The following is a 24,785-nucleotide window of genomic DNA, read 5'->3' as shown; positions in this document are numbered from 1 at the left end:
TAGAAAAGTCTGAATCACATAATCTTAAATGTAAACTCTCTCATATCGTTAAATTAATACAAACCGACTATTACAGGTTGGAGAAATCGTGCATTTTTTATTAATAGCCTAAGGTGTATCACTTTGGAAGATAACCAAAAATCAGATCTTGCCTTCCTCTGCGATAACAAATCAGCTATCGTGCGCAATGAGAAAGAATCCGGTGCATCACAACAAAACAAAGTACATAACAATCAAATATCATTTCATCAGAGACATAGAAAGAACTAAAGAAATCCAATTTGAGTATTATTAGGACTGAAGAACAAATTGCAGATATATTCACGAAAGTGTTATCAAAACCAAGATTCGAAGAGCAGCATGAAATTCTTGGAGTTACATAAATTTGTCAAGGAGGAGGAATGAGGGATGAAAGTGATGCAATTTCTAGAATGTTATTGAAGTCAATAAATATCAATATTATGAAAATTATAGAGGGAGCATTGTTGAAGTCTCACATTGGCTAAAAATAGAGCATATATAGTTTTTATAAAAGGTAGTGCAAACCTCAACTCTTGAGCTAGCTTTTGTGATTGAGTATATGTCTCCCAATTTCTAATACGGTATCAGAGTCTATCTAGATCCATAATTGTGTGAGGTTGATGGTTCAAACCTACTCTTGAGCCAGCAATCTCTTGAGCCAGCAATTTCAATTGTTAAATAATAGAATCTTTGGTGATACCAAAAATCAGATCTGCCTTCCACTATATTAATAAACAAAACTACACGGTGACTATCAACTTTCCATTTCTGATCTCATGGCGCAACAAATGAAAGTTCACCAAGTTTGTTCGGTGGCGCCGCCGCAACAAGAAACCAGTACTCCATCCTCTCTTTCCCTCACATTCTTCGACATTCCATGGCTAAGAAGCCCTCCTGTGGAGCATCTTTTCTTCTACGAGTACCCCAACTCAACATCTTCCTTCTTTGACTTTGTTCTTCCCACTCTCAAACACTCCCTTTCACTCACCCTCCAACATTTCCTCCCTCTCGCTGGTAACATCATCTGGCCCCATGATTCCTCCAAACCAATCATAAACTATGTCCCTGGTGATGCTGTTTCCTTCACTGTAGCTGAATCCAATGCTGATTTCAACCATTTATCCTCCAACTTCTGTGAAGGTGAACAACGCCACCACCTCATATCTCGCCTCAACACGTCCCATGAAAGAGCCTCTGTTTTGGCATTCCAAGTCACTCTCTTCCCAAACTCTGGATTTGCCATTGGGATAACCACACACCATGCAGTCCTTGATGGCAAATCCTCCATGTTGTTCATCAAAGCATGGGCCTATGCTTGCTCTAACCTCAAAGATCAGCAGCACTCTTCATCAGTATCACTCCCTGAGAATCTAACACCTTTCTTTGACAGGTCAGTGATAAGAGACCCTTCAGAGATGGGCGAGGTTTACGTGCAGGGATTGTTGAATCACGGTGGAGAAATCAACAATCGAAGCTTAAAGGTGATGGAAATGATTGGTGGTGGTGCAGCACGGGAGGATGCGGTGAAAGGCTTGTTTGAGTTCACCCCTTTACATATCCAAAAGCTTAAGCAACATGCAAGGTTCAAGATTGAAAATAACAAGGTTCACTTGTCATCATTTTCGGTAGTGTGTGCTTATTTGCTGGCATGTGCAGTCAAGGCAGACCAACCAAAATGTAATAGAGTAGCTTGTGTGATTGGCATAGATTGTAGACACCGTTTAGAGCCTCCAATTAAGGCAACATATGTTGGTAATTGCATTGTTCCTCACATCGTTGAGGCTGAGACAGGGGAAGTGTTGGGTGATGATGGGTTCATCAATGCTCTTTTGAGGATAAGTGATGTGTTGAGTAGTTTGGAGGGTGGGGTTGTGAATGTAGCAGAGAATTGGATTTCAAAGTTTCAATCTGCGATGCGTTATAAGTTGTTTTCCATTACAGGATCACCTCGATTTGATGTTTATGGTGTTGACTTTGGATGGGGAAGGCCTAAGAAGGTAGATATGCCTTCTGCTGACAGAGCTGGATCGTTCTCTCTCTCGGCAAGTAGGGATCATGATGGAGGGATTGAGATTGGTTTAGCCTTGAACAAGACCCAAATGGAGGCTTTTGCTCAATTTTTTGCCCAAGGACTGAAATCCTTGGATTTATCAAACTTCACGGATATGAAGAAATAAGAATTAGATTAATGTACGTTCATTATATTTCAAGCATTTCATGTTCGATTGAATTTCATGTTAATGATGCAAAATGTATGTTGGGTAAACACTCATTCAATGTAGACGCATTAAGTAAGAAAGAAAGAGAAGAGGGCGATGAAGTAGTGAATGAGTTGTATGTTGTTTTATAATGTTTCCACCTCAAAAAGAGGTGTGAAGAAACAACACTATTCATATTCTCCGTTTCAATGTTTGTTTGCCTGAATCTTCAATAAAGATTGTTATACACTTTTGGTTCTCCACTGTTGGAAACTGACATGACATCGGAATCTGCCCCTATCAAAGAGCATGAAGCCTGAAATCTGAATTTGCGGTGATGAGATTAGAGCTCAGCGACGGAGCTTGTGTGCAACAACGGAGGGTGAAAGAGGAAGCACTGAGGAGGTGAAAGAGAGAACCTAGGGAATGAAAATGAGAAATGAACAAAGGAGAAGACGGTAATGAGAATTAGATCTCCACTCGAATATGAGATCTTAACATCGGCTATGACCGTCATAAGATAGCTCAAGTGGTAGGAGCTGATGACATATGGGTTGGGTAGGGGTAGGTCCAAAGATCGATTCCTGGCGAGTGCAATTTATTTTTTCGATGTATCAAAAAAAAACTTAACAACATGCGAAATAATATAAACAAATTCATTTACATCTCACTTGTCCCATAAAAATATGACCCATTTATTTTATTATACGCATGCACCTCGTGGTTCATTGTTAAAGAATAGAAAATAAAACTATAATCTCACATTATACTAGCGTAATAATGCGTACTCTCGCTATCTTGCACACTACATAGATCTAAGGGGCTGTGATTTATATATTTGTACTTATTGGTTGCTATTCTCTTATTGACACTTGTAAAAGTAAAAACAAAAATGAGCACAAATTAAGAGAAAACATGGAAAATCTGAAATCATAAAACATGGAAGCCATTATGATAAAGAGAAAAATGATGAGATTACTTATTAGCAATGCGTTTGTGGATTTCATCAGTGGCAATATTTTGAATACTAATGTCTTTCAAATGACCGCGACTTCGTTCAATGGCATGGAGACAAAACTTCTCCAGTTTGGTGTAAGATCCAGGTTTTAGACTTGGTAATTAATTTAAATTCTGACTCACGCTTAAATTGATGTGTAAGCGTGAGAGGAACCTGAACAAGTGTTTGTTGTTTTGGCAAGTGCAATGAAGAAGAAAGTTCATAATATGATTAAGGATGTTACTAGAGTCAGTTTGAGTGGTAGCACGAGTCATATTCGCTACTAGAGCACAGTTTAAGCGAAGTTAAGAATCGGCAGAAAAATAAGAACATAAGGGTATTTTTCTGATTACCAGTGTTCCGTTTTGAAACTATAGACTGTACGCACGATAGATTCTATTTTCCGAAGTTTGATAAAGCTAGACTTTATCTCCGCATATATAGACTTTAAATAAGACCCTGAATAAAGAGTTTTTCTATTCAGAGCTTCTAACGAAGTTTCCATCCGCGTTACCTCATTTCTTTCGACGATAGTGATCTTTTTCTAGAAGGAAGTTTCTTCAACCGACATCAGTTGCATAAAGTAGTTATGTGGCATAATTTGATGCAGACTGCGTTTATATCATTTCCTTCAATTAAATGAGCCTCGATATAAGTTTTGGCATTTTGTCGCCAAATACCTACTCAAAATCAGCAGATGAAAGTACCAAAACAACCGGACTCGCAAAATCTTTCTTTTTCTTCTTTTCCCTCCTCCTATAAAAGGAGGAGAAACAAAATTTCTCCTCACAACTGAGAGAGAGGCCGCGAGCTTAGAGAGAGAGAGAGAGAGAGAAGGAAGGAACTTCGCGACCGCTTGCTTGATCGTCGTGATTTCAGTTGTTGTGGATTGATACGGAGGTAAGGATCACTATCCTTGCGACCTTTTCTTCTTTCTGATGTCTTTTTCCATATCTTTCTGTGCTCAAAGTTTTGAGTTTTTTTGTAAAAAAGTCATTTTAATTTTATTTCTTCTTTCAAACATCTTCTATATCTTCCATACCCTTCATAATCATGGTCCATACGCGGACGAATCATGGTTTGCTAGCTTTTGCATGCGTGCATATCTTGACGTTAAGACGGTCAAAAGATCGGGCTTCACATCAGTTGAGGGAATGAATCTCAGTCGTGTCAACTGTTGCCTGTTAGACCTTTGTTGTTTATTGATGGATCGGTTAGGAAATAATTCCAAATTGTGTTGGTTTAATTGGTTGACCTTCAGGTCTTGCAGGTATGTTAATGGGACGCAGTGCTGCCCTTGAGGTTTGAAGATGCTGATGTGTATGCGACAAGCTTAAGGACTTATGATATGACCTATGGTCACCTGTTACACTTACATATTGTGTTGATATATATATATATATATATATATATATATATATATATATATATATATATATATATATAGAGGGAGTATCATATGAGAAAGCCTATTTTATGTGAGAAAAATAGGAATGATTTTAAAACCATTAGATTAAAATAAATGGCTAGGATTAAAACACTCAATTAAAAAAACACGTGCCATACTTTCACTCTTCTTCCCCCAATTTTCTCTCTGCCGCTAACGAACTGCACATTTAACTTTTCACCATGGAACTACCATGGCAGAGCCCCCTCGATTCAATTGTCGATCTCCAGTGTCACCTCCATTGCAGATTAGATATACTCGATTCACTACATAAGCATCACCCCCAAAGAAAGATCAAAACTATAGGTGTATATGAATATAATATGATTAAATACCATTTAGAGGGAAGAAAACAATAACAACTTGTGTCTCTACTCGCTGCACCATTTGGGAATTGGGATAATGATTGTGGGATTGAAGAATGGGTTGTGAGGATCTTGTGTTTGTCTTCAATCTGAATGTTTGCCCCGAGCTTGACCGTTCGCATTTTTCATACCAGATCCCAAGTTTATTTTCGGTTAGCAAGGAAAAGAAAAGTACACAAATAAATATACAAATCTGAATGTTATGCTGCTCCACGCAGGGCCGGTCTCGACATTTTGGAGGCCCTGGGTTAATAATAAAAATGGACCCCTAAATTTTTTTTTGGAGAAAGTTTAATAGGAACACTAAGCCAAAAAAAGGCCTTTTACAGCGCTTCGGACCTCTCGCCGCTATTAAATAGTATACAGCGGTACGAAGCGCTGTAAAAGATTGACTATTTACAGCGCTTTTTTAACTAAAAACGCTGTAAAAAGTATTCGAATTTTTTTTTGGAGCCCCTTCTTTTTTGGAGGCCCTGGGCTGTGGGCCTGCTTGCACAGGCCCAGGGCCGGCCCTGGCTCCACGAACAAGGAATGAACAATTGTGGTGACAGTGCTTGACAACAATGTGAATGGATTTTTTTTCCAGAACAAGGGAAGATTGGGAACAACAAAGCAGGGAATCAGGATTAGGAAAAGGAAGGAAGCACGTGACTCACTTTAAATGAGCATTTTAATCTAATCCGTTTATTTTAATCAAATGGCTGAAAATCATTCTTATCATTCTCACATAAAAGAGGCTTTCTCATATGATACATTATAGAGTTATGTTATGATATATTACATTACTCTAGGAAGTTGACCCTTACTTGCATTATTTGTTTTGTTTGTGTTTGGGTGGTCGGCAAACTGCCAGCCCATAACAGGTGGTGTTGCGAGTGACTGTTGGACGCTGAGAGAAGGTGGTTGAGCTGTGCAACGAGGAGACTCCCTTCAAGTGGGTGGTTCAACCGAAGACTGAGAATAGCGGTGGTTAGATTTGAGGCTAGAGCCTTTGGTAGAAAGCTTACCGTCATTGGTTAAAGCTTGCAGGATATTAATTGTATAACCTTATTGTTGGTTTTGGGTAGGTTCCGATGTTTTGCTTCTCTGCGATTTTCGGTACAGACGTCGTAGAGAGTATATTGGACTTAGGGAATTATCGGTTTAAGGATTTTGCTGTCAAGCTAATCTTATTTTATTGTATATCTTGTGTCATAAACATATGTCGTCACCTCCGGGTGCTTGCCTTATTTAGGTTGGATGTATGGGTTGAGATTTGTCTGCGTAGCAGCTTTTAGAAATGTTTTTGGTAAGAAAAAAATATATTCCGCATTTGTAAATTTTTTATGAAAATCATTTCATTTACTTTAGTAGGCTATTATTTGTGACCCATGAAAATCAGAGTGTTACATTTGGAGTGTACAGCGCGAGCACGAGGGTGCTTTGTCAAATCAATGGTGCTCCACATGATAGGACCGATACGACTTTTTTACCACCATAGTTTAGTTTTGGAGCATATTTACCATTATAATGTACCTTTTTTTTTTATTTATCAAACTAGTGTAAATCGCCACTCTAAGTGGCGATACATATATTTTTTTTTGTTTTTTAAGAAATCGCCACTGTTAGTGGCGACACTTTAAATTATTAATTTTTATTTTAGAAATCGCCACTGGTAGTGGCGACACCTTATTTTTTATTTTTTTGACTTTCTATCTTAGTGACGGAAAAAAATGCGTCACAAAATCCTAGATTGAGAAACTATCCGTCACAAAAAAACATATTTCATCGCTAACTCTTTTGCGACGGAAGAATCCCTTCTCAAATTTCCGTCACTAATTTATTTCATATTGTTCTCTTGGATTTTGGGACGTAATAGACTTCATCGTAAATAAAATTCGTCATTAAGTCCTTTGCGACGAAAAGCTTCTTTCTCCATATTCTGTCACTGGTTCCTTTCAATTATTTACCAGGCTTTTATGACGGATTTGTTTCCGTCACTAAAATAGAAAGTCAAAAAAATAAAAAATTTAGGTGTCGCCACCGGTAGTGGCGATTTCTTAAAAATATAATAATAAATTAAAGTGTCGCCATTGTAAGTGGCGATTTCTTAAAAAAAAAACAAAAAATATATGTATCGCCACTCTAAGTGACGATTTACACTAATTTGGTAAATAAAAAACAAGTACACTCTAATGGTAAATATGTTCCAAAACTACTCTATGGTGGTAAAAAAGTCGACCGATACAGATTTTGCACCAAAAATGACACACTAGGCTCGCAGTGGGGAAAATATTAGTGGCTGTAATGAATGCTCTAATTTCTAGCTATAGAGCCATTTTGGATAGACAATTTTAATGAGATGAGTGTTTCGATTTATATCAAAGGCTACAAAAATAATAAGAAAATTGATGACAGGTCATATAGTTCCCTATCTATCTATCTATCTATCTATCTATAAAAGGAGGGTTTTTGCAGCCTTGGGGTCAATTTAGTAACTCAACTATTCATTGCACATGAGTGATATTTTAAGCATGGGTAATTAAGTAAATTTGATATAATTAATCATGATTAAATCTTGGCCATTGGATGCTGGCCTTCTGTATCCTTATGGGGCGTTTCAAATGTTTGCAGTTTCATCTACATTGTGCGTTAAGTTTTGGCCTTCTAGATTCTTTCAAACTAGCGGTTTCATCTTAGTGGAGAGGCAGCCAAATATTTATAACAATCTCCCACACAGACACGCATTGAAATTTAGATGGTGAATCAAGGCAAGATTTTCCCCTTTATAGGGTTTCTAAATCCCCAGGTTCATCACACTTCTGTTATTCCGTTTCATTCCATACGTTTTGCCGATTCATTCCTCTTTGCATCTGTGGCCGCTCAGATTAGGTCTCTCTTCAGTTAAAACCCCAATTTGTTGTTCCTCACGCTGAGGTCACAGAGGACCTCTACATCTCCTCCCTGGCTCTGCCGTTAGCATCCGGATAACTCAAATGAAGGGCTCGATGCGCAACTTTAGTTGGTTGGTCTTTCTCTCTTAACATGGTTTTCCTCATGCCTTTGATTATATTATTTTCTTCAACATTTGGTTTTGTTGGTCTTTCTTTCATTTATATTTCTGGGTATGTTTATCAATGCTTGGATTTATTACTTTTTTGTTTACTTCAATTGGCATCGTCCATGAATTCTGCAGCAGACCAACCCACGGTGGAGAGGAGCATTCACGCGGCACCGACCTTACTATGTAATTGAGGGTCTCATCTTCTCTTTCAATTTTGGGTTTCCTACCGTTCTGCTTTGTAGATACCAAATTTGAAGGACTTCGATTCATCTGAATTGCCGCCCATGCTCGCATTTTTGGGGTTAGAATTGAATGAATGTTTCATGAATTTGTGTTTTTCTTTTTTCCATGCGGGTTTCTTCTAGGCAATTTGATATCTTACCATCATGTTGTCTTTTTCCTTTGAATTCTTAACAATTTTGTTAGGAGGACATGCCTATTGCAGATGAAATATTTGGTCCTGTGATGGCACTGATGAAATTTAAGTAAGTTAATACTTTTATAATTAGTTTTTTCATTTCATCCTACCATTCTTTCTCTATCAGATAAATATGCAGTTGTTAATGGATACTAAATTTGAGTGTGATATATATATGTGTGTGTGTGTGTGTGAACAACATGACCATTCAAGGAGCAATTAAAAGTGCTAATAACATCAAATATGGCTTAACAACATGCATTGTGACCAAGAGCCTAGACATAGCAAACACTGTGTCAAGTCGATTCACGCGGGCATTATTTGGATCAATTGTTATTTTGCTTTTGGGAGAGATTTTGGAATGGAAGCTCTCTACAAGTACTTTCAAGTTAAATCTGTTGTAAGTTGTAATACTTATTTACAATCCTTCTTGGCTTTAAATCAACATCTTCTGTGTTGTTGGTGTATCTGGCTCCATCATAGTGCGATCTTATAACGATTTGAGGGTAATAATATGGATTTTTCATTGGTTTCCATTGTTAGCACATGTTTATTTGATAACCTTAGTTTGTTCTTAACAGGCACCTTCTGACTCCTTTTCTCACTTAGGCGTTTGTGGAGACCATTCTTGCTCCAAATCTGCTACTCAACATTGTGTTATTCCGAAAGGCCCGCATCTTTCTCTGTTGTTGATTTTCTTTGGTTAATATCCCCGTGCATCACCTTTGAGTTACATAGGAGATGATGTGTTTTTGTTGTGCTTTTCTCTAGAAATTTACAGGCCTGCCAGTTGCAATGAGGTTATTAGTCAAAAGTTTTTTGTCCCATTGGCATAAGGTAGCTTCAATGATAAAGAAACATTTAATGGTATCTTGAGTTGAAATCCTTTTTGTTTACCTTATTGAGATTCTTTTTTCTACACTATGAATCAATTTTATACAACTTGGTGCTCAAAATTCCCAGATGAGGATGACTGCTGTAATTCATGGTTATACTTGGAAGTCATTGGACCCTAGGAATGCTTCGGGTGCTGCCAGTGTTGTAGAGGCTCATAATTACGTGTATCTTAAAGAATTAAGAAAATCAGCTTTTGTTTCTCTTTTTCCGTTAAAATTTGTATTGTTATTTAATCGTTGTGGCTACTGTTTTGACACTCTATTTAACCACTTAAATGGGTGTTACTATTAGAAATAAAATTGCTTTTCATTAGAAAATAAAGGTTTCACAGTTACAAAATGAATGGGCATGAGTTATTATACATTGAAGAGCATTAGTTATGTAACCACTAATCATTAGCTTTATGTCTATTAAATATTTTTAATTGAGGTGTTAAGTATTGATTATGAATTCCATGGGAAAGAGGTTTGTGGCTGACGTAGCAGTTGGTAAGAAAGGTGTTGCTTGGCTATTAGATGGCTTGGAGTAACATTCTTACATATGACAATATTTTTCCGTTGGCAAAGTAGCATCATCACTCTTTTCAGTTTTTTAAACCTCTTCATAATTTAGATGTGATTAAAAAGAGGGGCCTTTTTTATTTTTACCAATCTTGAGTGAGGATTCTCTTCACTCATATAATGTTCTTGCAGATTCCGACACCCAAAAGAGGTAAGATTGTAAGCCAGCTTGGTGATGCATTAAGGGTCAAATTGGATCCATTCATTGAACTTACTTTAATGTTGTATTTGCAGGCAATGGAATTTCTCAAGTCCTTGAGGTATGAGTCACTTTAATGTTTTAATCAGACTCACAAAGATATCTAATAAATAAGTTATATTAATGGAGATGATTATCTTCTAAAAAATATAGACATTAGTCACAGTATAACAAACTCAATTTTGATTTGGTTAGTACTGATATCAAACTCATCTTTTTGTTATTTTGATTTCCATTCTATTGTTTTCATGCTAATTCTTTGTTTTGGTTATGTATCTCGGGATCCAGATGGTGTTCTATTGAAGGTTGAGATTTAATTTCCGATCCCTGACACATTGATTTGATATTATCTGAAAAGGAAGAGCCTTTTAAAAAGGAGGTATTAGATTCATCGATTTTGATTTTGATTTCCATTTTATATTATTGTTTTAATGCTAATTATTTATTTTGGTTATGAAGCCCAAGACCCAGGTCACATCCAACAAGAAGAAGCCCCAAACGCAGTGAATGTATGTATTTTAATATGAGATTTCGCTTGGTGAAACTTTTAACTTTTAGTATAATTTTGTGTAGAAGCCTCTTAATAAAAGTGAAGCAGTTGTTGCTTCTAATGTGCTGGATAATAGTTTTGCTTTTGATCCAACCCTCAATAAGATTGCCAAAAATGAGGAGGGCCTATATAGACAATCAGAAAATCCTACAACTGGGAATCAATAAATAGACATCATGGGATCTTTTGACCAAGATTCACCACCAACCCAGAGAAAACTAAGCTGGAGGAAGCAGTAACACATGCAGATGCCGCTTTCAAAGTTCACTTGGTAGGTGTTTATTCTTTTGAAGGGGTTTACTTGATTAAGTAGTTAATTGTTATCACATCTGAGGGGGGAATATACATGTTTATGAGATGAGAAATAGGAATGGTGCAAATTGTAAGAAGAGAATGGTAGTGGATGGTGTAACAGAATGTTATCATGGCAGCAAGGTATTGGAGAAGGCAATTGTGCAATAAGTATAGTAGCAAAACATAATTCTGGGAGTAAATTGGTGGCTTAGGATAAGAGGGGAATGTGTGTGTGTCAGCTGTGATGGTTTTCTCTTATTTCTGCATTATTTTTATTCAGTAAAAAGGAGAGTGAAAACTATAAAGATGAGGAGAACGACAAGGGGAAAGATAAAAATAGAGAGAAGGAGAGGGAGATAGATCGAGATAAAGAAAGGTCAAGAGATAAAGTAAGTAGAAAGACCCATGAGGAAGATCATGAATTGAGTAATGTTGATGATAAAGTTGACTGCCCTGAAAAGAGAGATGAAGAGGTTAGGTATGACGGAGTTGTTGCTTTAGCTTGGCTCATTAATTTTTTTGCAATGTGAGATATGGTTTTGTTTCTATGTAATTAGTAGTATTTTCTCAAATTCAGGTGTTGGTTTAGTTGAATTATAGGGATAGGCATAAGGCAAAGGAAAGAGAGAAAGAGAAGCATACAGATAGAGAAAAGGAGACGGAAAGCTATAGAGATGGGGAGAAGGCCAAGGGGAAAGATAAAACTAGAGAGAAGGAAAGGGAGATAAATCGATTAAAAGAAAGGTCAAGGGATAGAGTAAGTAGATAGACCCATGAGAAAGATCATAAATTGAGTAATGTTGATAAGTAGACTACCACTTTACCGTACCATTTTATGTTATAATTCATTTGCTCTTTTTGAATGGTTTCTTTTTCTCTTAGGCTTATACCACATAGTACTGTTATGCCATAACTTATTTTTAACAAGAAAATGTATCTATCCGCTTAGTCGCTTACAGTCTTTTACTAGAATTTGATATTCATACACTTTTTATTTCTCGATATTGATCTTCTTTTGTTTGTTGACTTAAATTATACAAGTTAGGTTGTTAAATGGGGCTTTCGTGCAGTGGAAGGACAAATAAGAATGCTTTTACTTTGCTCACTACTTTCTATTTTGATATAATGTTTCAGCTTATCCCCCTCCTGAGACTTTCTCTAAGGCATACAAGCTGTGAAAGAATCTCTCATTGAGCATATCCCCCTCTTGATTCCCTAAGATATATCAGCTATGAAAGAATCTCTCCCCTGGAATTTGAGCATGTCTCTAGAAATATCTCTCATTTTACTTTTGTGTGCTTGCAGAAGTTGTCAGTGATTGAATTGTGAAACTGTATTACTCCATGTGACCAAGTAAACTGCTTTATTTCTAATGCAGCCATCTTCTTTATGGTGGAAGCCTCTTAATTTATGCAAATAAATGATGAGGTTTTTCATTATTCCAGGTGTTGGTTTATCTAGCTTTACACATTGACATTTGAATTTTAGATAGGTCACTTGAGATTTATAGAGCCTTCTATCAACAACTTCGATTTGAAAAAAATGCATATTGAATTAAAATTCACCTCATACCATGGGGAAGACAAGTTTCATCCTTGCCTTTATCTGCTTAGCTTCTTTGTTCTTAAATTTTGCAATTATCTTCGCTGGATACAAAATGAATGGTCAGGGCAGAGAAAAAGAAAAGTAGTTTGCAAAGTACAGTAGAAACTCTTTAAATTAATAATGTCAGGACCGGAGAAATTTATTAATTTAGAGAGTTATTAATTTATCGATAAATTAATAATTATTAATTTAAAGAGTTTTTAAGTAATTATATTGTACATACCAAACAAAAAGGCAACTTTATGATACAATACAAAAAATACAACACCTGAGCTATTAGATGGAATAAGAAAAGTTAGAAATGAGTTCCAAATAGACTTGAACTTTAAAGGAAAACAAACAACTATTGAATCATATTTCAATAGAGTGTAATATATTTTTTTTAGTTTCTATGAATTATTAATTTATGATTTTCTTGGGACCGAAAATTATAAAGGAATCTCCCGAAAAATTATTATCTTATTATTTTATCGAGTTTTTCAATTTTTTACATTAGCCCGAGTTGGGACCGGACAAATTTTTTATTTTAGAGAATTTATTAATTTACCGAGTATTAATTTAAAAAGTTTCTACTGTAAGACAGTTCTTACTCCTTTGAAGAACCCAGCATGGCTTGAGCTTATTAGTTATGAGATCAGTAAATAGGACTGTAGTGTTAATGATGATAAATAATAAAATTAACAACATCATGTTTATTTGTCATTTACATATTTGTCAGTGTTGATTTTTATATTTCACATGCTTGAATAATATAATTTCATGGTGTGGTCTTTGTACTAGATCCTTGATCGATGAACTTTGAGGTGGAGACATAAAAATGGTTTATAGATAAAAAGAACTTCTTCTCATATCACTTTCGAATTTATGATTATGACTAATGATATCTACATGATACCTTGAAAAGTCTTTCTATTAACTGACCCTCTCAGCAAACTTAACAAGAAAAGTGTTTTTAAAGATAATGGGCATATTGTAACTCAGATAATGGGCATATTGTAACTCCCCTAGATAGTGAAATTGTCATTCGTCATTACTTTCTAATTTCTATATTCCCAGCCCACACATTTTTATTACGTTAAAAGAAAACAATGAAAAGATAAAGAAATCGTAAAAATATTGCATCATTGAAGTATAACAGCAAACATAAACAGCCAAAACTCCATCTATATGATATTTTAGATCTCCATAATGATGACACAAAAATAAAATATTTAACCAATGGGAGAAAAACATTTCCACTTATACAATTCCATTTATATATGTGTTTTACTATTATATATAAAATAAAATTACTATTCTTTACATAAATTTCATTTTGCACTCCACAAAAGAAAAACAAACACATTTATAAAAAAAACTTTCAAAACTTTCAAATTTCTGTTTTCATATATTTAAATTAATTTTGATCTTTTAATTCATAAATTATATTTTAATAAACATAAAAAATAATACATATTTTAAAAAAATTCACGCGATAAAAAAATATGAATATCCCCCGTGCATCGCACAGGTTAAAGGACTAGTTTTACTATAATAGGATAGATTTTGGTACCAAAAAAAATAGGATAGATATTCGATATATGAGTTTTTTGGTAAAGAGTAATAGAGTATATACACTATTGAGTGTATCTTTTCCGGTGAAGTGATTTTTATTGAATTGATTTCAATTAATATAATAACGTATCACCTTATATCAAATTAAATGCAATTGTTTGTTTTGTTTGAGAATGAGTTTGTGTATCAGTGTATATGGATGATAATGAGTCCGAGGTACCCGTAAATAGTACTTAGCCCGCCTCATACTCGAACAATCATAATATATTATTATTATTATTATTATTATTATTATTATTATTATTATTATTATTATTATTAGTAGGTTTTAATATGTTTTTGGTCTTTCTAAATTCAGGGCTCTTTGGTTAAGGCCCCTTAATTTTTTTTTGAAAACACGCATAAATGAAAAATAATACTGAGGTTTCAGCCCCCGTCGTCACCTTCCGTCCATTATCTACTCAATCACCTAACAAATGTTGATGTGACATGCTTTTAGAAGGGTCTAAACCAAAGAACCATAATTTTATAGGGACATAAACTAAAGAACCATGCTTTTAGAGAACCTAAACCCATTTTTTATCAGGTTTTAGGTCCCTCTAAAATCATGGTTCATTGGATTAGGTTCCTCTAAAATTATGGTTCTTTGGTTTAGAGCTTGTGTAGTAGAGCTGGGTATGCGGTCTAGCCCGCCCCGCATAAGCCCGCCTCGCATAGGCCCGCCCTTTAGCGGGCTTGCCCGTGTAGGCCCGCTAATAAATGAGCATGTATTTAAGTTAGCACGCGTCCGCCCTGCTTAAACCGTGGATAAACGAACTGGGCCGCGGGCCTCTATTAGATTTTAAAATAAAACAAGAAAAAAAAACCTAAAAAATAGAGAAAAAAAACTGATTGCCAAAACAATTCTCCAAATTCTACATTATATAATCAAACTCTAAAATGTTCCACAAATCCAAAGCAAGAGGTTTTAATGGTGGCGGTGGGAAACTTGAGAGAGACGGAAACCAGAAAAAGAAAAAAAAGTAAGAGAAGAGAAGTAGGGTACGTAAAGTAACTTGTCTGGTAAGTGATGAGTGACTCACTTCACTTGGGTCTCTTGGTTTGGTTTTTTTTTACCACTCTATCAAGATCAAGTAAAGTAGTTTATTTATGTAATTATATGGCCCGTGGACCAACCCGCAAAATAGCGGGTTCAACCCATTTGAACCGCGGGCTAAACGAGCCAGCCCAGATAGGCCCGCATTTAAGCGAACCACCATACACCGGGATATTGACCGTGCGGATCACTAGTTATGCGGGTTGGCCCGCTTACCCAGCTCTATTGTGTAGCATGTTGTGAATGACAGCAAAGAACCACTCCTACAATAGTGGATCTTTATGAAAAGGGTTGTCCATCAACAAAAAAATAGAGAAAAAAAACTGATTTTCAAAACAATTCTCCAAATTCTACATTATATAATAAAACTCTAAAATGTTCCACAAATACAAAGCAAGAGGTTTTAATGGTGGCGGTGGGAAACTTGAGAGAGACGAAAACCAGAAGAAAAAAAAAAGTAAGAGAAGAGAAGTAGGGTACGTAAAGTAACTTGTCTGGTAAGTGATGAGTGTCTCACTTCACTTGGGTCTCTTGGTTTGGTTTTTTTTTTACCACTCTATCAAGATCAAGTAAAGTAGTTTATTGATGTAATTATATGGCCCGTGGACCAACTCGCAAAACAGCGGGTTCAACCCATTTAAACCGCGGGCTAAACGAGTCAGCCTAGAAAGGCCCGCATTTAAGCGATCCACCATACACGGGATATTGACCATGCGGATCGTGAGTTATGCGGGTTGGCCCGCTTACCCAGCTCTATTGTGTAGCATGTTGTGAATGACAGCAAAGAACCACTCCTACAATAGTGGATCTTTATGAAAAGGGTTGTCCATCAACAAAAAATTTAGTAGACACGGTGAATTTTTTTTTTGTGAATGTGAATACATCGTATCTTCTCATGTGATGTGATTTTGACCGAATTGATTTGTTTATAAAAAGTTTAGGCGAGGATCCAGTGACTTAAAAGAGTACTTATAATACAATTTTCAAATAAACTTTTTAGTTTAACTTTTATTTACAAGTAAATTATACTCTACTATTTTTAGGTTTTCCTATATGTAGGAGTGTTCATAGGTTGGGATAGTTCAGGTTTGGAGTAAAATCAATATCAATCAATATCAATATCAATATATATTATAAAAGAAGAACTTCTACCAGGCTGATTTAGTGACGTGTCATTTTCACGTTGATTCTCAGTGATGTGTCATTCTTACGTTAATTCTCATAAAAAAATTTCACGTGTCATTCTCATAAAAAAAATACATTTCCCGCCTTAAATTCCAGCAATTATCTGTCGTATGCCCCAACGCCTTGTGGTACTCGCACCACCTATTGGTGTCCACGTTAGCTGGCGGCCGCCGTGGGGGTGGTGGGTACTGCACAACGTTGGTCTGTCCAACCGCCCTTAAAATGGTACTTAAGGGTGCATTCAACTTAGTAAGTGGGACTAGCGTTGGCGAAGCACCAGGCTGACCAGCTGTGGCAGCAGTGGGACCTTGTGAAGTTCTGTGCCATGTATTTTGAAAGCCAGGTTTAGAGTTTTGGTATGGTCCCGGTCTTGGTACACGGGGGGTTTGCGCTATCCTGGTTTCCTTCCCCGCCTTAGATTTGTCCTGTGAAACACCGCCAGATTGAGACTGCTTGCGTCCTTCCTCTCTTTCTTGTTTCTTCTGATCATCTTGCTCGAGTCAGCCTAGAAAGGCCCGCATTTAAGCGATCCACCATACACGGGATATTGACCATGCGGATCGTGAGTTATGCGGGTTGGCCCGCTTACCCAGCTCTATTGTGTAGCATGTTGTGAATGACAGCAAAGAACCACTCCTACAATAGTGGATCTTTATGAAAAGGGTTGTCCATCAACAAAAAATTTAGTAGACACGGTGAATTTTTTTTTGTGAATGTGAATACATCGTATCTTCTCATGTGATGTGATTTTGACCGAATTGATTTGTTTATAAAAAGTTTAGGCGAGGATCCAGTGACTTAAAAGAGTACTTATAATACAATTTTCAAATAAACTTTTTAGTTTAACTTTTATTTACAAGTAAATTATACTCTACTATTTTTAGGTTTTCCTATATGTAGGAGTGTTCATAGGTTGGGATAGTTCAGGTTTGGAGTAAAATCAATATCAATCAATATCAATATCAATATATATTATAAAAGAAGAACTTCTACCAGGCTGATTTAGTGACGTGTCATTTTCACGTTGATTCTCAGTGACGTGTCATTCTTACGTTAATTCTCATAAAAAAATTTCACGTGTCATTCTCAGGTTAATTCTCATAAAAAAAATACATTTTTAAATTTTAGATTTGGTTAGGATTTAGGTTGTTTATTTCTTGATTTTATCTTAATTTATTTTTGATTTATTTTTAGAGTATTAATTAATTTTTATGGTATTTATTGAATTTTCGGATTTTTAATTAATTCAGGATTTTATGATTTTTATTGACAGGTTGAACTTAGCTGTCATTGTTTATGCTTATTTTCTTATAAGTTTTTCTTTTCATTTGTGTATCAGGTTTTTCTTCATTGTTATAAGATAATTATGCTTCATTCTATGAGCCTGTCTCCTCAATTGTGGTTGCTTTGCATTAAGGAAGTTGAGTCTGGTTAAGTATTGTGATAATTTTTAAATGCTATCATCATCATTGTCCTTGGGTTGGATCTTTGGTTTGCAAACTTTATTTTTCTGGTGAAAGAAAGTTTTGGGAGAATGGGGGATTGATCCCATCTCAAAGTCCAAAGAAAAGTTGTTTTGGTATTTGTAGTGAGTAGTTTCTTTTAGCTGTAGAATATAGAAGGTTTTATATCATATTTTATATTTAATCCAAGCTTTTTGATTAAAAGACAAATTTTCAGTGAACTGTGTTTTTGTGTCAAAATAACTTTTCTATTTTCTTCCAAGTTTATTAGTCGGTGATGCATCATAATATTAGAACAATCTAACTATTAAATGGTAGCTTAATGGTGTATATTATTTGAATTGAAAGCAGGGGCGGAGGCATGCACTTCAGAAAGGGGGGGACTAAGATATAAATGAACATAATTTGTAAGAAAATTTCAATTTTTTTAAACTAAAGAATGTGCAAAAAAAAAAACATAAACAAAACAAGAATGAAGTAGCAGCCCAACCTAAGAAAAAACTCCTTTGTTGAAGGCCAAAATTAAAGGTGACATTTTACAAACAGTTGGGTAGCGTTTGGTGACGGAACGGGACAAGACAGAACAGAACGGAACGGGACAGAACAGGATGGAACAGAACAATGATGTTATGTGTGTTATGTTTGGTAACTATAAGTCAATAGAACAGAACAATGATTTTAATTACATATATAACACTGCATGTATTTGATTGAGGAAAACAAATTGAACTCAATTGAACATTTTGCATAGAAAGCGTTTGTTATTGCTTACTTCATGAAATAATCACTTATTTCTTTAAAATAATCACTTATATATTGTTTAAGTTGTTTCAGTATGCTATTGAAAAAAGCAGAAACCTAATTATTTATTTAAGCTATTTTAAGTGCGTTTGTTTAGATTAAAAAATATTGATTTTTAACTATAATTTTTTTAAGAGATTTTGAGAAAAGCATAAGTTGATTCGTGTTTGACTACTCTAATTAAAATCACTTTTTTTTATCTCCTCTCATCTATCATCATAGATTTTCATTATAAGATAAAGTAACTGTTTCAAATAATCTGTTTTCAGCTTCAGCTGAAACAAACACAAAAAAGTGATTTTTTGATTAAAAAGTAATTTTTTCCAAAATAAGTTGAATCAAACGCACTCTAATTGGCTCGTTTATCATTTCTTACAAAAACTGATTTTACTTTTGAAAAAATAATTGATTTTATTTTAATTAAGTTGATTCGTGTTTGACTACTCTAATTAAAATCACTTTTTTATCTCCTCTCATCTATCAGATTTTCATGATAAACTAAAATAACTGTTTCAATAATCTAATTTCAGCTTCACGTGAAACAAACACAAAAAGTGATATTTTGATTTAAAAAGTGATTTTTTGATTTTAAAAGTGATTTTTTGATTAAAAAGTGATTTTTTTAATTTTAAAAGTGATTTTTTGATTAAAAAGTGATTTTTTAAAATAAGTTGAATCAAACGCACTTTAATTGGCTCGTTTATCATTGCTTACAAAAAGTGATTTTACTTTTGAAAAAATAATTGATTTTATTTTAAGTGATTTTTTTTGAAAAAGTAGATTTTCATTTAACTTTGTCTACAAATGTAATAAGTGCTTTCAATTTTAGAAGTGATTTTAAACTGTTTAGATATATAAAATTTCAAATATAAATTAGGGGTAGTTTTGAACTTACAAAAGTTTTAAGAGAGTGTTCCGTTCTGTTCCCTTCCGTTCCACCCTTTTCCAGGGAACCAAAGTGTCCCGTTCCTGGAGTCTTTTGTCCCGTTCCGTTCCATCTTAAAAACATGACAAACACATAACGGAACCCATATGTCCTGTTTCGTTCCCTTCTCACCTGTCTACCAAACGCTACCTTGGTGTGCATAATTTTTATAACTTTTTTTTACAAGCAAAACACAATAACCACAAATTTGATCTCATAATTATGTCATGAAAAATCTATCTTCACTTCCATGTATGTAATTTATGACTTATGCTCCATAAACTAATCTCAGTGTAACATTTAAAATTATGTGTCGTACGACGACTAGAGAACTAATAATATATTCACATACAAATAATTTCATGTTAAAACTAACATAAAAATTAATTTTAATATCATTTCAGTACTTTTTTTTAGTTTTTTAAACCAACTTTAGATGTAAATATAATAAACTGTTTGATAATTTGATGATAAAAATATTTGTGCGAAGATTAGAAAATATTAGTACAGATATAATTACAAGTTCATACAAGGGGAACAAGCATGAAAATTCTAATAGAGAAATAAGTTTTGATATAATTTCTATACTATACAACGCAATATCATGTTTTAATTTTTGGGCAACTCTCAATTTGATGATAATTTTTTATGTGCGGAGATTAGAAAACATTAGTACATATATAATTTATATTTATTTATGTTTAAAGAATTAAAAGTTCATACGAGGGGAACAAGCATATCGAAATAAGTTTTGATATAATTTCTATGCAACATCTGGAAGTCAAAATAAGTCTTAATGATAGTTTATCTTTTTTGCCACTTTATATTAGTTAATTCAATATATGCTTACAAAGCACTAGAACTGAGTGTCTGAATTTATGCTATTTGAATATCTACATCTTTATTATGATTGTTCTTACATTCTTAGTATCTTAATTTTTTTATAATTTAAAATATTGATTAATGTTTCAAATACAATAGACAAATTCACCGTGCAACGCGCGGGTAAAAAACACTAGTAAAATTTAAAGCGATCAATTTAATTGGTTTGATGTAGTTCGATTTTATACTCCCTCCGGTCCTATTTATAAGCATGAAAGAGAAGAAAAATATTGGTCCTTTTTATAAGAATCAAATGAAAGTTTGAGCTATATTAATTATTTTTTTCCAATGATGCCCTTATTAATTCTAACTTGTAGAATGTATCTCATTAATTATTCTCTCTCTTTCCCACTTTCCAACACGAATAACAAAGGGTAATTTTGGAAGTTGATTTTGATTCAAGACAAATTTAATGCATTTTATCTAGTTTTACTACATTTCTTAAACTATGTGAATTTTTTTGTTGTTGCTTATAAATAGGACCGGAGAGAGTAGCATATAGACTTATTAGATAAAATAGCAATAACATTGCATACATATTTCGTAATAATTCAAAAAAAAATTCCCATCAAAGCTGTGTTATAAAACTCGGTTCGAACCGGCCGGTTCGATCGGTTGAGCCGGAAATCGGACCCTAAACCGATTCGAGCCGAGCATCAGATCGGCCATGCAATCCGCTCGCTGCGAACCGAAAAAAACCGGCCGGTTCAATCAGAAAATTGGCGACTCGGTCCTTATGGTTGGACTGGTTCGCTATTTAAAAAAAAATTGAAAACTCTAATAACAGAAACAGAACTACGTCGTTTCTTCAATTTCAATCTAGGGTTTTTACTTCTCCATTCTTCTCTTCCTAGTTCCTACTGCAATCGACGAGTTTCAAGTCTTCGCCGCCGCTCCACCACGTAGCCTGCGCCGCCGCTTCACCACATAGCCTTCGCCGTCGCCGCTCCACCACTCCACCACGTATAGCCCCGTCACCATTCTTCTCTTCCTGGCACGTTTCAGTTCCAGTTCCAAGCCTTCACGCGTAGTGGCGGAGCCACGCTCCGTTAGCAAAATAGTTGAGGGGAGAGGGGTGTGGGAGGAAGGAGGAGGGATTTGTGGGCAAACTGATCATCTGTCTGCTATGCTTTCTCGGTTTCTTTCAGTTTTGAGAGGCAAGCTTGCTGCACACATGAACAATCGGTTGAAACTTAGCAAGGTTTGTAAATGGAAGAAGACAGACGGATACAAATCTGTTTCTTTTGTTTGTTGAAGAAAGCTACTTTACAGAAATATATGTTGTTTACTTTACTTTTTTCAATGCATTACCTTTTAACAATTGTCAAAAACAAAAACAACTGGCAGGCACTACGGTAAAGAAAAAAAAAATGCTAGGCACTTTGGTCAAAGGTTGGTTATTGAAAGGGCAAAGCCCAAACAGTTACAAAGGATATAGCTGAAATACACAGGCCCATATACATAAAACATTGGAAAATAATGGAACCTTGTCTTAATTTTCTCTAAATCACACTGTATGTTTTTATTGTTATGGTATTTTGATTTTTTTTTTTATTGTCAACCGAGTCAAACGGTTCAACCAATGACCCAGTGGTTGAACCATTGACTCATTGACCCAGTGCCTCGACCGAGTCGATCACCGGTCCGAGTCTGATAACACTGCATAAAAGCATTTGTAAAATGTGCGTCCATAATTCCTAGTCCTTGAGGTTCTGATGCACAGATAAGGACCACACTTACAATGTTTTTCATCATTAGCAAACCTTCTAGATCTTGGGAAAGAATAAGATTAGTATGCCATTTTTTTTAACTTCAAATTTTAAAGATTATATGCAAATTGAAAATTAGGAATATAATTTTAACCATCACTATAAAACAGTTACAATCCATCAAGATATCACAAAGCAAAATATAAACAAAACAAAAGACAAACACAAACGATGTTCTCTAAACGTTTAGCCCCATCACCAAATGAATTCAACCTAGTTGTCATTGCCATTATGGCGTACAATCCTAACATAAACAATATTATTTATCTCATTAGCCGTGAAATGGAGCTTGTCGCCTTTGGCTACTTTGTTGTCTTTTATAAAGTGATAAAACTCTTCCCCGAGCTGATAATCAGTGAACCCATTTCTCGTCCTCCTGAGCAACTTGCAACAATACTGTTTCTTAACACCCTCCTTCTTCAGCACAAGATTTTCCCAATCGTTATGACTAAGATATTTACGAATAAAAGACCGCGGCAAGGGCTGATCAAAAATAAAATTAAGTTAACGTGATTACCACAAAATAGCACTAAAATTAAATCTAATAAATCAATGCTTACCAGAGTCTGACTTCCTTTGGCAACTGAGGTAGTCACAACTTTAGTAAAACTATAACGAATTTGATTATCAACATGTGCAACTACATGAACACGATTGGCTTCCTCAACCTCATCCTCAGTGAGAGAACTCAAATCAACTATCTCTTTTGGTGGTTCTTCATACTCTTCAACCTCGTTCTCAGTGTCAGAACTCAAATCAACTATCTCTTTTGGTGGTTCTTCATACTCTTGTTTAACAGGAATTGGATATGGAAAATGTTTCTTGTTTTCATCAAAAATTTCAATTCTAAAACGATTTTCCCCTTCATAAACACATACCATATCATGATTCTTTTTCAGCCCATAAAACTTCACTAGTTTAGGGACAGCATACCAAAGAAAACCTTCTAAACTTCCCGTCATTACCCCAATTGTCACACAGTTGCCCATGGGATCAGTAAGCTCAACATCATTCTTAATTTGAGACTTTTTCTTTTCATAAAAAAATGCAGGAAGTCTCATGTGTTCCTCTCTCAAGTCTATAGGAATAGAAAAACTTTCTGGGGGTCTATCACTGCAACTACCAATGGGTTCCATTTCTTCAAAATAAAAACACAAGGAAATCACAGTGTAAAACACATTGCAACAACAGATAGATACAAGATAAAACAAATTGTAATAACAGATGGATACAAGTTAAAACAAATTGCAAGCAGCCACAAGTCCAAAACTAACAACAAATTCGTATTCTAAGTTGCTTATGTTGAGAAAACAATAGATAGGCGAGAACCAAACAACAAACACAAGTTAAATCAAAGCACACATTAACACCTGTTCCAGAACAATGTTTTTTGGATAAGAACCCAATTTGGAACTGCATGCATCTGAAAAACCCTAACATCATCTACACAAGCAAATTTCAATTTCTACGAGAATAGAATGAAATCCACCAACCTTGATTCGTGACAATGCAATCAGAGACAATGTAGAACGACGAAGGTCCCCTGTTCCCTGTTGTGCTTGCCACCCTATGAAAACAAAAATTGCACAAAAATAAGTGTTAGATTACAAACATAGAGTTTGATGACTTTGATCATAATAAGTTTTTGTATGTATTTGGTTTTTATAATGATTAAAAGCATGTTTTTAAATTTTTATGATTAAGGTTAAAACATGAATCTATACAAATATGAGCAGTGTTAGTGTAAAGAAGGTTTTACACCGACACTCAGTCATTAGATGTCATATAGGATAAAACATCACATGCATTCATTTTTTAATTAAATTATATTTTCTAATATGGTGGAAAAAAATGGATATATGTGGAAAAAGTTTACGGTACCATGATCTCAACAAGTATTCACAATAGAACTATCTAAACACATTTTTAAGGTGGAGACGGAAGAGACAAGAAAATAATTGCAACAAATATTAAACTGAAAACTAGATCAGACACCATTGACACAGTAAAAAAATCATGATAAATCAACTCAAACACTAATAAAATATCAAAGCTAAATACTGTCACAAAAAACAAAGTAAGATGAAGACAAGTAGTATACACTATGTTGAAACAGAGATGACATAAAGAGAAGAAGGCAGAGACAGAGACAGAGAGATAACCGTGACAGCGGAGCTCAGCTGAGCTAGGTGGTCGCCGGAGTTTGACTAGTGGCTGAGAGGGTCGGTGAAGGCGGAGCTCGGCTTGAAAGTTGAGCAACAGATCCGGCTATGGAAGGGGTTGTTGGTGGTGAGAAAGGGTTTGAAGGTAGATTATGGTCTTCTCTGTTCCCCTTTTCTTTCTCCTGTATCGTTCATTATAGAGAGAAGGAAAGAGAGTGGTTGGTGTGATGGGTGTCTTATTTTTTATCCTTTGCTTCTGCACACTGATACACTGATGCTCAAAATTTTCCTTTGCTGCTTCTCCCCTTTCCTTTTTCATGTTCATCTTTCTTGGTCTTTAAACACTTGCCTTGG

The 24,785-nt window shown here is 35.0% G+C and overlaps 2 protein-coding genes across 2 annotated transcripts; one reads left to right on the top strand and one right to left on the bottom strand.

Annotated features, from left to right (window-relative positions):
- The first annotated feature begins 762 nt into the window (after window positions 1–762).
- Window positions 763–2,468, top strand: LOC130725986 (phenolic glucoside malonyltransferase 2-like). The gene has a single exon (XM_057577181.1). It carries the CDS (start codon window positions 798–800, stop codon window positions 2,196–2,198), a length of 1,401 nt encoding a protein of 466 aa, XP_057433164.1. The 5' UTR covers window positions 763–797; the 3' UTR covers window positions 2,199–2,468.
- A 19,869-nt stretch (window positions 2,469–22,337) lies between these two features.
- Window positions 22,338–24,785, bottom strand: LOC130723490 (uncharacterized). The gene is made up of 4 exons (XM_057574559.1): window positions 24,432–24,785; window positions 23,763–23,836; window positions 22,830–23,407; window positions 22,338–22,752 (listed from the first exon to the last, which is right to left on the bottom strand). The coding sequence occupies exons 3-4, from the start codon at window positions 23,403–23,405 to the stop codon at window positions 22,483–22,485; spliced, it is 846 nt and encodes a 281-aa protein (XP_057430542.1). The 5' UTR covers window positions 23,406–23,407; window positions 23,763–23,836; window positions 24,432–24,785; the 3' UTR covers window positions 22,338–22,482.

Source organism: Lotus japonicus, chromosome 6 (genome assembly GCF_012489685.1).
Source record: "Lotus japonicus ecotype B-129 chromosome 6, LjGifu_v1.2".
Classification (NCBI taxonomy): domain Eukaryota; kingdom Viridiplantae; phylum Streptophyta; class Magnoliopsida; order Fabales; family Fabaceae; genus Lotus; species Lotus japonicus.
Note: the sequence above shows the minus strand (reverse complement) of the source record. Positions and strands in the feature narration are given on the sequence as shown.

Coding starts and splice junctions, on each gene's coding strand:
- LOC130725986 (XM_057577181.1), top strand. CDS start 798: ATGGCGCAACAAATGAAAGTTCACCAAGTTTGTTCGGTGGCGCCGCCG.
- LOC130723490 (XM_057574559.1), bottom strand. CDS start 23,405: ATGGAACCCATTGGTAGTTGCAGTGATAGACCCCCAGAAAGTTTTTCT. Junction 22,753..22,829: donor CCAAAGGAAGTCAGACTCTG/GTAAGCATTGAT, acceptor ATTTTTGATCAG/CCCTTGCCGCGGTCTTTTAT.